The sequence below is a fragment of the Diuraphis noxia genome, unplaced genomic scaffold (genome assembly GCF_037042655.1).
Source record: "Diuraphis noxia isolate RWA-SAM2 unplaced genomic scaffold, SU_Dnox_SAM2 contig0003, whole genome shotgun sequence".
In the NCBI taxonomy this organism is placed as follows: Eukaryota; Metazoa; Arthropoda; class Insecta; order Hemiptera; family Aphididae; genus Diuraphis; species Diuraphis noxia.
Genome location: NW_028301713.1, coordinates 74,690,296 through 74,704,959, shown reverse-complemented (window position 1 = coordinate 74,704,959; position 14,664 = coordinate 74,690,296). Strand labels below are relative to the sequence as shown.

The 14,664-nt window shown below is 27.2% G+C and overlaps 1 protein-coding gene across 1 annotated transcript; it reads left to right on the top strand.

Annotated features, from left to right (window-relative positions):
- Window positions 1-342: 342 nt before the first annotated feature.
- On the top strand, window positions 343-14,152 carry LOC107167951 (ATP-binding cassette sub-family C member 4-like). The gene is made up of 26 exons (XM_015517178.2): window positions 343-488; window positions 1,346-1,429; window positions 1,624-1,734; window positions 1,799-1,933; window positions 2,331-2,544; window positions 2,914-3,136; window positions 3,232-3,388; window positions 3,456-3,594; window positions 3,668-3,778; window positions 3,910-4,200; window positions 4,276-4,440; window positions 4,533-4,654; window positions 4,745-4,842; window positions 6,622-6,707; window positions 6,795-7,201; window positions 7,288-7,583; window positions 7,644-7,723; window positions 8,788-8,938; window positions 9,025-9,131; window positions 9,199-9,322; window positions 9,392-9,562; window positions 9,654-9,781; window positions 9,845-10,090; window positions 10,627-10,799; window positions 10,868-11,108; window positions 13,444-14,152. The coding sequence occupies exons 2-26, from the start codon at window positions 1,353-1,355 to the stop codon at window positions 13,486-13,488; spliced, it is 4,098 nt and encodes a 1,365-aa protein (XP_015372664.2). The 5' UTR covers window positions 343-488; window positions 1,346-1,352; the 3' UTR covers window positions 13,489-14,152.
- The last annotated feature ends 512 nt before the right edge of the window (window positions 14,153-14,664 follow it).

Sequence of the window (14,664 nt, the reverse complement as noted above, 5' to 3'; positions counted from 1 at the left end):
ACAGATTAAGTGATACAGTTTTATATATTTACATTATATTTGGCATGTGTAGATTTAGCTTAATATTTAAATTGTTTTGACGATGCCAATGGATTTGAAGAAGCTAGATAGTGATATTAATAATATCAAATCTACTAGGTACGCTGATAAACTTTGTCTGGCTTTAACCAGTAGCCATTTGTTTTGTACTTATTCATTGGCACTTGACTCACTAATATTTAAGTAATTATTGAACACTATACGAATATATATATATATATATATATATATTAATGCTTAGTACTTAGTATGTTATTGATTAAATAGAGAGTATATAAGACAGATATGTAGTCATCGTAGTCATATTATAAAATTACACTTTAAAACTTTAACTTTTAATGTATTAAAATATTAAATTTAGGTTTAAAATATAGTATTAATTGTATACGAATATACCTACAATGTCAAAGTATGTGTGTAACTACTAACTAATTTGGTATCATCATATTGTAAGTTATTCAATTAACTAAGTTATTACAATATATTAAAATATAATCTTACTTTTATAAATAACTATGTGCATCAGTAAAGCCTATATATACTTTATATTATTGATACAAGTTTCAAGATAATTATAAATAATTATTTACGTATTATTATTCGGTGAGTGATTTCATTTCATTCATTTTTTTTACCTTACAATTACGTAATTTAATTCACTAAGAATATCTACCTAGTTTGATCAAATATTTTTACTAAATGGACCAAAAAATTATTTATAATACTTAAATATAGTACATAGTATTTTTTGTTATATTAAAATGAAAAAAACCCCGTTGTCTGTTTCAACGTGATAAATTATAATCAATCAGCACATCAGTGTAACACCAAAATCATAAGAATATTTAAAGCTCCAAGGATACTATCTTAAATTTAAATAATTATTTTTGTACAATTATCATCAAATTTAAATAAATATTATATAAAAAATTGACCAATTAATCATAGTTAACATTAAATATGCTATAGAAAATGTATAATAATTTGTTTGAAATATTTAATACGTCATATTTTTTAATTTATTCAGTAACGAGTACTTGCTACATATAATATTTAGTATTGAAGCAGTAGTTTTCAAACGGTGATGGGGGGCAACCTCCACCACCATGGGGTTTTATCAATGTTTATTATAGCTTGGATATAACCATACAATTTTTATTATAAATTATAATTTTAATGATGGAAATGCAAATCAAAAAAATCAGCCCCATTCTATTACAAACCATTTAACCATCATTGTTTTGAAACTCATAAAGTAGTCAATATGTTCTATTTAAAATATTTTTTATGTTATCTATTATTTTAGGTTTAATATGGACTCTGGTAATATATATGAACGGCCTTCAAATCCTAGAGCCAATGCAAATATCTTTAAAATCCTCTCATTTGGGTAAATATTATAAAATAATCTTATATAGGTAGTATTACAATTATAAAGTTGTAATTTTAGCTACTTATTAATAGATGTGCTTGTATTTAATATTACTTACATGATGATTAATATTCACACTATTGTTTAAGTACTTACTAGTGAAATGAAATGTGTACTTACCTATTAAATACATTTTTCTACATTTTATTAAGATGGCTTTACAAACTCTTCAAAACTGGAGAAAAAAGAGATTTAGAAGTTAATGATTTGTATACAACTCTAAATGATCACAAGTCATCATCATTAGGCATGGAATTAGAGGAGTGAATATATTTATAATATTATAATAAATATTATTATTATTTATTAATTATAATTTGATTTAAGAACATGGAAAGATGAGCTTGAAAGTGCTAAAAAGGCGAATCGATCACCAAGTTTAATAAAGGCGTTGATCAAAATGTTTGGAGTCAAGTTTATGTTATATGGATTACTGCAATTGATAGTAGAAATTTTTTTAAGGTAAACATTGTTCTATATAATTACTGTGGTGAGTGCAAATTACTTCTGATATATACGCCGTATCAAACAAAAATAAATTAGTATTTATTGTGTATTTAATACAGAGCTAATCTATAATGATCTCATCTCATCAAACTTCTCTTTCACTTGTGGTTTGCCTTTTAATTAAATATCATAGTTTAATTTAGCTTTCATTTCTGAAAAATAATTATATAAAACAAAACATGTATATTTTTAAATTTCTCTAACTGCTTTTTGAGCAACATTTTCATATTGGTAACCATTTTCAGAAGTTTTAAAAAAGTTTAATAAGTTTCTTGTTTTAATAATATACGTGATATTTCGAAATTAACAATAGACATATTATATTATTACTACGAATATTTTGTCTATATAGAATGTCTCTACCATTACTTATCGGTGGACTGTTATCATACTTCAATCCTAATTTGTCAAACAAAACGCATAGTTTAAGCCGTGCGTACACATATGCAATATTGTTGGTATTAAATATGTTAGTAACATTAGTTATGTATCATGCAATACAAATTGAAATTTTGCATTGTGGGATGAAGATACGGGTTGCTTGCTGTTCACTAATATTTAAAAAGGTAAATATGTTTTAAAACATAAATAAACATCATTATGAATGTGTTGGTAAGTATAATTTAATCTCAACATAATGTATGGAAACAATTTTTTTTAAATTATTATTCAATAAACATAAATCAATTATTTTAAAAATGTACTAACAACTCTGTATACATAGATACGTAAACACTTACATCGTATTTATTATAATATTATAGAAATGATCTCGAGTTAATTCTTTACTCGACCGATCACAACATTAAAACTAGATAATGAAATGGTAGTAAAGAAAATTAAAAATTAGAAAATCAAAAAATTGAAATATAAAATTTCCTAACTTAGATATTTATTATATAGTATACTTAGATATTATATTTTATTTTATTTAGGCATTGAAATTAAGTAAAACGTCTCTTGGTGAAACTACTGTTGGTCAAGTAGTAAATTTGTTATCAAATGATGTAAATCGGTTCGACACAGTAGTAATATTTCTCAACTACTTATGGATAGGTCCTATACAAACAATTTTAATCACATATTTTTTGTGGCAAGAAATTGGAGTGTCATCAATGATTGGAGTTGCGATATTACTTATTGCCATACCAATACAAGGTTTGTACCAAATATTTTTTCACAAAAATGTCTATTTACCTATACGCTCTATTACCGTAAAACAAACAAACAATTATTCTTATTCTTATTATCAGGTTGGATAGGAAAAAAAATATCAGAATATCGGTTAAATACAGCCATTCAAACTGACGAGAGAGTACGTTTAATGAATGAAATAATTTCAGGAATTCAAGTTATTAAAATGTACACTTGGGAAAAGCCTTTCGCAAATTTTGTAGAATATGCAAGAAGGTTTAATTTAGTACCTAATGGATCAGGCACATGATTAAATAATAAATAATTATATCTATCGTTTTAGAAAAGAAATAAATGAGATTAGAGGATCATTGTATTGCAGAGCTGTAATGTTAACTTTTGGGGCTTTCCATACTAGGGTGGCAATGGTTTTCAGTATATTTTCATATGTGATCCTTGGAAACTATATTTCTGCTGAACAAGTAAGATAAATTGTGTAATAATATACAACGATTGAAAAATGTTATTTATAAATAATTAGTTGAATTCATTTAGGTTTTTGTCATAACATCGTATTATAATCTATTGCGAAACACAATGACAGTTTTTTTTCCTCAAGGAATTTCAATGGTGGCAGAAATGCTGATATCGATTAAACGAGTCCAGGTACTTACATACCTGCCTATAATAATATAGAATAAAGTTTATTAAAAAGATTAAAAAAAATATAATTTAAGTAATATCTACATTTTTTAATGTTTTATTGAATACATTATAAATAATATGCGTTGTTTAAGAGCTTTTTAATGTACAACGAAAAAAATAATCAAGCGGCTTATCCCTCAAAATCTGATAAGAAAGCTGCTAATAGTAACAAAGAAGTAATAATTACTAATACGAATTTGTCATCGGTTAATATAAAATGTGATGATGGTGAATCACCACAATTAAATAACATTGGAATTGTCTTAAACAATGCTACAGCTAAGTGGACAGATGCTCAAACCGATAACTCTTTAGAAAATATTAATCTTACGGTAAGACCTGGTCGATTAGTTGGAGTGATCGGTCCCGTGGGGTCTGGAAAAGTACATAAATTCATTATTTTAATAGTTCATAAATATTTAAAAAAAAAAAAAACAAACAAACTATAAACATTTCAGAGTTCATTATTACAAGCGATTTTAGGAGAATTACCACTATCTGAAGGACAAATTGTAGTGAACGGTGTAGTTTCTTATGCATCTCAGGAACCATGGTTATTTGCTGGTTCTGTACAACAAAATATTCTATTTGGTTCAGCAATGGATGATGAGCGTTATAAAGAAGTAAGCATCTGCAATTAATAATTATCATTTAAATGAATTTATTCGATACTTAATTTTAATCTCTCGTATTATCTTTTCTAATTTAAAAAAAGGTTATACAAATTTGTGCCTTAAAAACTGACTTGGAACAGTTTCCATATGGTGATAAAACAACTGTGGGAGAAAGAGGAGTTTCCCTCAGTGGTGGACAAAAGGCGAGAATAAATTTAGCAAGGTAAAAGAAAATTAGGAAAATAGAAAAATAAAAAAATTAATTAGAAAACCTATTATTATTTTTTTTTAATTTCAAATATCGTAATACAAGAGCTGTATACAAACAAGCGGATATTTATTTATTGGATGATCCTCTATCAGCTGTAGATGCTCATGTTGGCAGTCATTTATTTAGAAAATGTATTAAAGGTAATAAAATTAAAAATACTATTGTAATATTTATTGATATTTTACTTCCATTTAATAGGTTACCTTAGAAAGAAAACTTGTGTTCTTATTACCCACCAAATACAATACTTGAATAGCGTAGATCAAATTATTCTTATACATAAAGTAAATATAATGCCTATTGAAAATATAACTAAATAATACTTTTTTAGTAATTTTATGTTTTACATAATTGATGGTCTTCTAGGGAAATATTTTAATTGAGGGTTCGTACAAGGATCTTCAGAAATCAAATTTAGACTTTACAAAAATGCTTGAGTCACCTATATTAGTTTCAACCGCATCCTTTAATGAAAATATTTCAAAAAATACAAGTGTTAATAACCATCGAATAGATTATAGTCGACAAACGTCTATACAAAGTATCGCATCATCATTTGAAGATGCCCAATTCAGTGTTTCTCAAGAACAACCTGCTGAAGTATCTGAAACTCGAACATCAGGAAGTGTTTCAAAAAATGTTTATTCGTCGTATTTTCTTGCTGGTGGAAGTGGTTGTAAAATATTCTTCTTCTTTATCATATGTATTTTAACTCAAGTACTAGCATCAGGTGGAGATTTCTGGATGACCTATTGGTATAACAGCGTATTTTTAATCTGCTAATCTTTAGGTTTTTATAATAACATCATATTATAATATTTTGCGGGTGTCTATGGCTGTTACTTTTCCAGTTGGAATTGGTTTGATTGCTGAATTACTAGTTTCTATTAAAAGAATTGAGGTACGCACAAATACTTAATATTAAATGCATAATATTTTCAATCAAACTATAATAAAATATTATAATATGGTATTACATAGGATTTTCTTTTACGTGAAGAAAAAGAGAAGCAACCGATAAGCCGACCGCAAACCACAAATGAGCATGAAAATTCAAGTCTTAATGACAACTGTAGTACAGTGACAAGTTATATTGGCAATCATGATAACACTGCACAATCAAGTAAATTTAGTATAAATGTTTTGAACGTTACCGCCAAGTGGACAGACTCTCAGACTGAAAACACTATAGAAAATATAAATTTAACCGTAAGCCCAGGTCGTTTGGTTGCAATAATTGGTCCAGTAGGAGCCGGAAAAGTATAATTAATACTCACTTATTTTGAATAGTCTGAAATTCTTATAGTTTTATTTTACAGAGTTCGTTTATACAAGCCATCTTACGGGAATTATCAGTGTCCAAAGGAAGTATTTCAGTGCATGGTGTAGTGTCATACGCATCTCAACAACCCTGGTTATTTGCAGGTTCCGTTCAACGAAATATTCTATTTGGCTTGCCAATGGATAGAAATCGTTATAACAAAGTAATGTACTCATAACTCATATTAATTTCAGACATTATCCGTTATATTTATAATTATTCCACTGGTAAATAGATAATACAAGTATGTGCGTTACAAACGGACTTGGATCAATTTCCATATGGTGATAGAACAATTGTGGGAGAAAGAGGAATTTCTCTTAGTGGTGGACAAAGGGCAAGAATAAATTTGGCCAGGTAAAATTAAATATGATTTATTAATTACATTTTGAAGTTTTGAAATATTTTACGTTAGAGCTATATACAAAAAAGCAGATATTTATTTGCTGGATGATCCTCTGTCGGCTGTTGACAATCATGTTGGCAAACACTTATTTACAAAATGTATTAAAGGTAACGCCAAAGTAATGTCTAATTAATTGCGTACAATATATAATATAGTAATATATGTCACCTGACACCTATATTAACATTACAGACTTTCTCAACGAAAAAACACGTATACTTATTACTCATCAATTACAATATTTAACGAGTTTAGACCAAATAGTATTGATGGAAAATGTAATTATTTATAAATACAATTACTAATAATATATTATATAATTTAGGATGTATTAAATGAATTATTTTTGTATTTTTATATGACAGGGGAAAAAAATAGCCGAAGGTTCATACAAAAACCTTCAAGAATCCGGCTTAAATTTTACAAAAATTTTAGGGTCTCCAATAGAACCTGTAGTAACGCCTGATAATGAATCTATTACAAAAAGACCAAATTTTCGAAGCCAAAATTCCATTTATACTCGACAATTGTCTGTGTTGAGTGTTACGTCAATTGTCGAAGAAAATAATTATAATGATGTTCAGGTTGAAGTTGTAGAAGTTGTTGAACCTATTGAAACGGCTGAAACTCGCTCTTTTGGAAATTCTGGATTCAGTAATTATTCATCATATTTTTCTGCTGGTGGACACAAATGCAAAATTGTCTTATTTCTATTGTTATGTATCTTAACTCAGATACTGTCTTCAAGTGGTGATTTTTGGATAACTTACTGGTAAGTACCTATCTATAATGTTTAAAAACAGTTTCATTTCAAAAATAATCCAAGCAGTTTTGATCAAACAAATTTCATGTTTATAGGGTTAATTTAGAAGAACACATTTTTCATTCGATCAGCCATTTAGAACCCCAGAAATATAATATATCTAATACATCAACATCATATTATTCGTCCAATACATTAATTTCATGGATAGTAGATCGTCAAACATGTATTGTCGTATTTGCTGTAATTACAATATCTATCATAATATCTACACTAATTAGATCAGCTTTCTTTGTATCAGTATGCACAACATCTTCTACAAATCTACATAATCGTATGTTAGGGTCAATTATAAGAGCAACAATGCACTTTTTTAATAAAAATCCATCGGGTAATAAACACTAAGACCTAACATTCCGACGTAAATAATACCAACAAATTAACATTTTAGGAAGAATACTTAATCGTTTTTCAAAAGATATAGGATCCATTGATGAAATGTTACCTTTCGTATTGATGGATGTTATACAAGTAATATAAATATTATATTCTATTATAATAATAGAATAAAGGAATATAATATGTTCGTGATAAATAAACTACAATTCAAATTATCAGTAATTACCTACACTCAATTATTTTAATTGTTTGATGAACATGAGGTAAAGTTACTTGAATATGTGCAGTTTTAGGATTTTAAGTTCTTTGATTAGTTTGTATAAAAACTCAAAAGTCATTAAGAAAAATTAGGAAATTTGGTGATATGGTATTTATTTTCGTGATACCTATAGTGGTTAGGTAATTTCGAAAGTAAAATAAAACATAATAATTAAAAAATTTCATTCGAATAATTCTTTTAATAGTTCTTTATTAATTAAGTATGATAGGTATAACAAAAAATTCCAACCTTATTTTTAATTCATAACTATTTAATCAAACTTTCAGATCATAAAATATAAATATAGTAAGGATTTTAATTTTAGAAAATGGTAGGTAATTCCGTGATAGGCTGTACTGCAAAAATATTTTCAGATTCGTATAGAAAAACATATTATCTTCATTTCTTCATTTAACTTTATGAGTATATCGTTCTAAAAGCGATTTTTTGATGTCATTATTTTTAATAAATAAAATATGATTAAAATTATAAATGTATTTGTAGTGAAAACTTTAAGAAAATGCACAACTATGATAAGAAATGATTAGCTAAAGCAGATCAATAAAAAACTAAAAGTTTTGCCAATAAACTAAGCATGTTTTCTAGTTCAATGTTTAATACAAATAATACATTTACCTTAAACATAAGTCTGAAAATAAAAATTTTGGTCAAATATGTCAAAACAAATATGCTGAACGTATATAAAACAATGATTAAGAATTAACCAGCTGACAGTAATCAATTGAGATACTACACGTACCCAATGACTCTACGCCAACCAACAGTAGTAACTATGGCATCATTTGACGCTATTTAGAGATTTTTGGCTAATAGGTTCGTTATAAATGCTGACAGAAATATCACGAACATGCCTTCCTTTATCCTATGTCTAGTCAAATATAAAAATCATCAATTGTTTTCATTTAATATTTTTAAGATTGGATTGATTGTGATTGGAATATTAATTATAGTTGGAATAACCAATCCCTTCCTTATTATACCGACATTAATCATAGTGGTCATATTTTTCAAAATCAGAAAAATTTATAAGACAATATCACAGAGTATTAAACGTTTAGAAGGAGTCAGTAAGCAAAAATAATAATTTAAACTAATTTTTATGGTACAAATAATTCATAAAACCGATTGTATTATATAATTTGATAAATATTAGCACGAAGTCCTGTAATTACTCATTTAAATGCATCACTTCAAGGAATAACAACTATAAGAGCATTTGAAGCGGAACAAGTTCTTTCCGCAGAGTTTTCCATCCATCAAGTGAGAACCGTTTTATTTTTTTACACTTACAATATCACCAATAACTATTATCGTGATCAAATTCTAGGATTTACATTCCTCGGCTTGGTATTTATTTATTTGTTCAAGTAGAGCATTTGGATTTTGGTTGGATTTAACCTGCCTTATATATATAAGTATCGTGACGTTTTGTTTTTTAGTTATTGACAAAGGTATACCATTAACAAAATTGTATGTAAAAATGTTTATATTCCATTTTAAATAATACAATTTTAACTTAGACACATACAGTGGAAATGTTGGTCTTGCTATAACTCAGTCAATAGGATTAATTGGTTTGTTTCAATGGGGAATGAGACGATCAGTAGAGCTGGAAAACCAAATGACGTCTGTTGAGAGAGTACTCGAGTACACAGTTTTACCCCAAGAACCAGCACTTGAATCGCCTCAAAGTACTAGCAATTAGATTAATTCAAATAAAATCATATACATAAGGAAAAAACAAACAAAATACCAATGTGAGTATGTACAAATCGTTTTCAGATAAAAAGCCACCAAAGAACTGGCCAGACAAAGGTCGAATAACATTCAATAATTTTTATCTACGATATGACGTTGATACTCCTTATGTTTTGAGTAATCTCAATATTCATATTGAGCCCACAGAAAAAGTAATATTAAATAAAGGCGTACATTTTTTCAAATGTTATAATAAATATTAATTATGTTTATAGATTGGAATTGTTGGTAGAACTGGAGCAGGGAAATCATCTTTAATTGGGGCATTGTTTAGATTAGCTCTCAGTGAGGGTAGTATAACTATCGATAACCATGAAATACATGAGTTGGGACTACATGAATTACGATCCAAGCTTACTTTTATACCTCAAGAACCAGTTTTATTTTCTGGAACCATACGTAATAATTTGGATTTATATAACAAATATTCTGATAACGAAATTTGGAGTGTATTAAGTGAGGTAATCTTATGTTTACTTGAAATTAGTAGATTTAATTAAAACAATTATGTATAGTTTCAAAAATACAAATATCACAAATACAAAAATAATAAAACAATATTGCACACTAAATTCTCTCCTCTTTAAAGTGTAAAAATTTCGTTTCATAGTTATGGCTGTAGTCTTCTTGATATTTTTTCTTATACAACAGTTTGTCTTATGTTTTACATTTCTAAGACGGAGACAACGCAGCGTAGGTTTAGCGTAACTTTTTAACGTGTATAGTATTATATCGCAATAAATAATTTAAAACTCATTTATTTCTATACTTTTAGAAATAACTTTTTGTGTCATAAGAAATAATGATGAGTAGATGACTAGTGGCCGACGACTGATAATTTTTATTATTAATTACGAAATATAGTTTTTTTATTTTACTATTAACTTCATAGGATTCAATTTTAACCCAGCTTGTATGATATTAATTATTTAGGTATTTACAATAGAAGCAGAGAAAATGACATATTAATCGTTTTTAATAATAAATTAAATTCTAGGTGGAACTTAAAGATGTTGTGAAGGATTTACCAAATGGACTAAACTCAAAAATGTTCGACGGTGGATCTAACTTTAGTGTCGGGCAAAGACAATTAGTGTGTTTGGCTAGAGCAATTTTGCAAAACAATAGAATTTTGGTACTGGATGAAGTCACTGCAAATGTTGATCATCGGTAGTATAATATTATTATAAAAAATATTCCTTTAATATTTTTCCAATATAATTATTATTGTTTTATAGGACAGATGCATTAATTCAAAACACAATAAAAGATAAATTTCGAATGTGCACAGTTTTAACAATTGCTCATCGTTTGAATACTGTAATGGATTCTGATAAGATCCTTGTAATGGACGGGGGAACTGTAGTGGAATTCGATCATCCATTTCGATTATTGAAAAACACCAGCGGATATTTCTATAAAATGGTAAAACAAACTGATCAAAACACTGCGCGCTTATTACATACTACAGCTGCAGAGGTATACGTCATCATTTTAATTTATGGTTTATACTAGGGGTCACCAATTAATACTTTCCGTGGGCCACATTAAGAATTTGGAAAATTCTCGCGGGCTATAAAAATACAAAGTACCTACATATTTATTATAATATGTCGATTGGTCAAAACTATTTTATTCCTAAATAAAAAAAAAAGGGGGGAAGTGGATGTCGCTCTGCTGTACATTAGGAGGTGGGGTGGACCTCTGACTAGGGTAGGTTAAGTTTGAATGCAATGATAGGTATCATTGTATACGAAAAACAATTCTGAACGGAGATTATTTGTCAATCTAGGATATATTATATTTCAATATTGTCATATATTCTATTTTGAAACAAATATTTTATTTTTCAATTAGGACGCATTTTGTATAAGGCGTGGTTAATCAATTTTTCCAAAAACATTGCATTTAATTATCATAATTCATAAAACCTTATAATTTATTATCATAGACATACATATACCTGGTTAGAGGATAAATCGTTATCGTTACGCGATTTCATAAAAATTTAAAACTCAAACGCTCAAATAATAATAGTCGTAATAATCTTCTATAATGACGCTTCAAAGTTTTCTCCGTTGTATCCGAATTGGTTCCCAAACGTCCGAATTGGTTCCCGGGTTGTTACGAAGGGTATATCCGAATTGGTTCCCGGGTTGTTCCGAAAGGTATATCCGAATTGGTTCCCGGGTTGTTCCGAATTGGTACCCGGGAAAAAGCATTTTCAATTTTCCTTCCCATTTTATACAGACTTAGGACTGTCTACATATTATGCAGGTATGGTTAAAAATTTGTCACGAATGTCATTAAAAAAAAAAAAAATAATATAGTTTTTCAATTCGTCAATTTTTCTTTTTTTATAAGTATAATAGTTAAGTATGTATTAATAAAAATTAATAAGGTAAAAATTTGCAACAAACACTTTTTATAAATTCTAATTCGTAGATTAGGTTAGGCGTCCGTATAATACTATATAAGTTCATATTAAAGCAAAATTTAAAAATTTCTATTAGAAATTTAAAAAAATTAATATAGCAATTTTGTTGATATGATTTTTAAAACATGTTCGCAATAAAAAAGTTTCTTGTCTACCTATTATTTATTCATTAGAATATCGGGAACCAATTCGGATGTGTGTCTCGTGGAATGTCAGGAACCAACTCAGATGTCAATTTTCAGGTATGGGAACCAATTCGGATGCAGCCGTTTTCTCTATAGCTATCTGAAGCAAAACTTATGGAAAACTTAGTGTTGAATTTTTAAACCTTCGATATAAATACAAACAATTTTATGAATTTTGAACTACAAAATAATTTGCAAATATTCATGGTTTGAATGAATTTTTGTCAATATTTGAACTTCAAATGCTAATAAAAAAAAATGTGCCTAAATATTCTCATAATTTTTTAATCACTATAAGAACAACTCATAAGGAACCTTGTATTAAATTTTCAAGTTTCTTCGGTCATCCAAAATTTTTTTACCGACACTTCAAAAAAAATTCTCATAAAAATCGAAAATTTCAGTGGTCTATAAATAACTCAAAAAAGTCAAACATTTTTGAAAATTAAACTGTATATAGATAACATTAACATAAATATTTGGTGAAAATTTAAAGTATTTACAGTGATTAGTTTTTGAATTACAACCACATAAAAAAATCGATTTGGTCGAAAACTGGTTTTGCGTAATAATTCCCGTTTTTCTGTCACTTTTTTTTTTGTTTTTCTCGATTTTTTTGAAGACTGTTGGAAAATGTTTACTTTTGACATTTATAATGCACTAAGGATATTCACTTTTCCATCAGAAACCACCCCCAAAGTTTGAAATTAAAGCATATTTTTGACTAGTTATGCTGTACACTGAAACACAAAAAAAAAAACACACACATCATTGTAAAATCAATACATTCATCGCTCCGTTCAGAATCTAAAATTATACTCCTATTATGTAACTATATAACTAATGAAAATATAATTACATTTGACTAATATGTGAAACAATTGTGAATTTTTTTGACTTTTTTTAATTTTAATTTTTAATGAGAAAAATGGCAGATCTTGCTCTGGTAAAATTACTGGTAAATAAATAATAAAATATGCTTTTCAGTCGAAAAATCCAATAATGTATATACCAATAATGTATATAGATAAGAAATTATCGGCTTCTTCTCTCCTTGTCTGAGAGCTGGTTAAAATTCATCCGTGGGCTGGATGTGACCAGCGGGCCGCCATTTGTGACCCCTGGTTTATACTATTCATTTCTTACTGTATAATTTTAATGACTATAATAATTAGAATTTTATGTTTTCAAGAATTACAAGAGTATTGATATACGAAGAAAAAAACCTATTCAGTGAAGTTTGGTGAAAAACTGGTGACATAACTAGGGCACTGATTTATATGTAAACACATATTATTTTCACTATGACTTGATGAATTATTTTAGGCAAGTGATAAATTCGGTTCACGTGGTTTTCAATTGAATAATATATAATATTTGATTTTACATTAATAGTCTTACATAATTTGTGATAAATACATGTTTTACATATTTCTTCACAATAACTTTATTTTTCTCACATACTCACAGCCTCTTTTGATGATTATTTAAACTAATATAATATACTATTATGTATTTATTATTATTCTTTATTTTTTTAATTAATATTATGTATAGATTGTATATTCTCTAATAATTATTATATAACAAAATTATTGTTTTATATTTTTACTCTTAATACATAAAAAATATAAGTATAAAAAATACTTTGTGAAGTGGGAATTGTTATCATAATATATATTTTATAATAAGTTTATTAAATACACTTTTACGCTTAATATATTTGTTTTTAAGTTCTCCATTGAATGTGTTCATTGGGTTCTCTCTATTCTTTATTGAACTAAGTAGACCAGTTATAACCCGTTACCTACTCATAAGTATCATAATATTTATATAATATAATATATATGCATTTGTTATAAGTTTATAAATTAATAAATTATATGTAACGAGATTTATGATTTTGAGTGTTAAGCTATTTTATAGATTTCTTTATTTATTCTTACCTACCTACATTAAACATTATAAATAATCATTTTACCGAGTATTTTTTATGAATACTAAGAAAAAATTTTAAAAAAATAAGCTTATTTGAAAGACTAGAATATTTATTAGTAGTTCATAGTATGTCTATTATCTATGTTATGTATATTCTCACTGCCTTGCACAGTTATTTAAATATATATATATATACCTATATATACCAACTATCGTTTTATAATTTATATAAGTACTAAATGTATAGACCTCCACTAAAACACATCAAGCAATTATCTACTTCATTTGTTTATGATTAATTTGTTAACGTATTTTTAGTCCATTAAATTTATTTGAGTTAAATAATATCATTTTACAGCGGGAAGTACATTATTCACTAAGTATAGGACGTATAGGTACTCATAAATTAAGTGCAGAAGTTAGTTATTTGCTTACTTTCATCCGGCCGTAAATTATGATTATTTATTACTGTTTG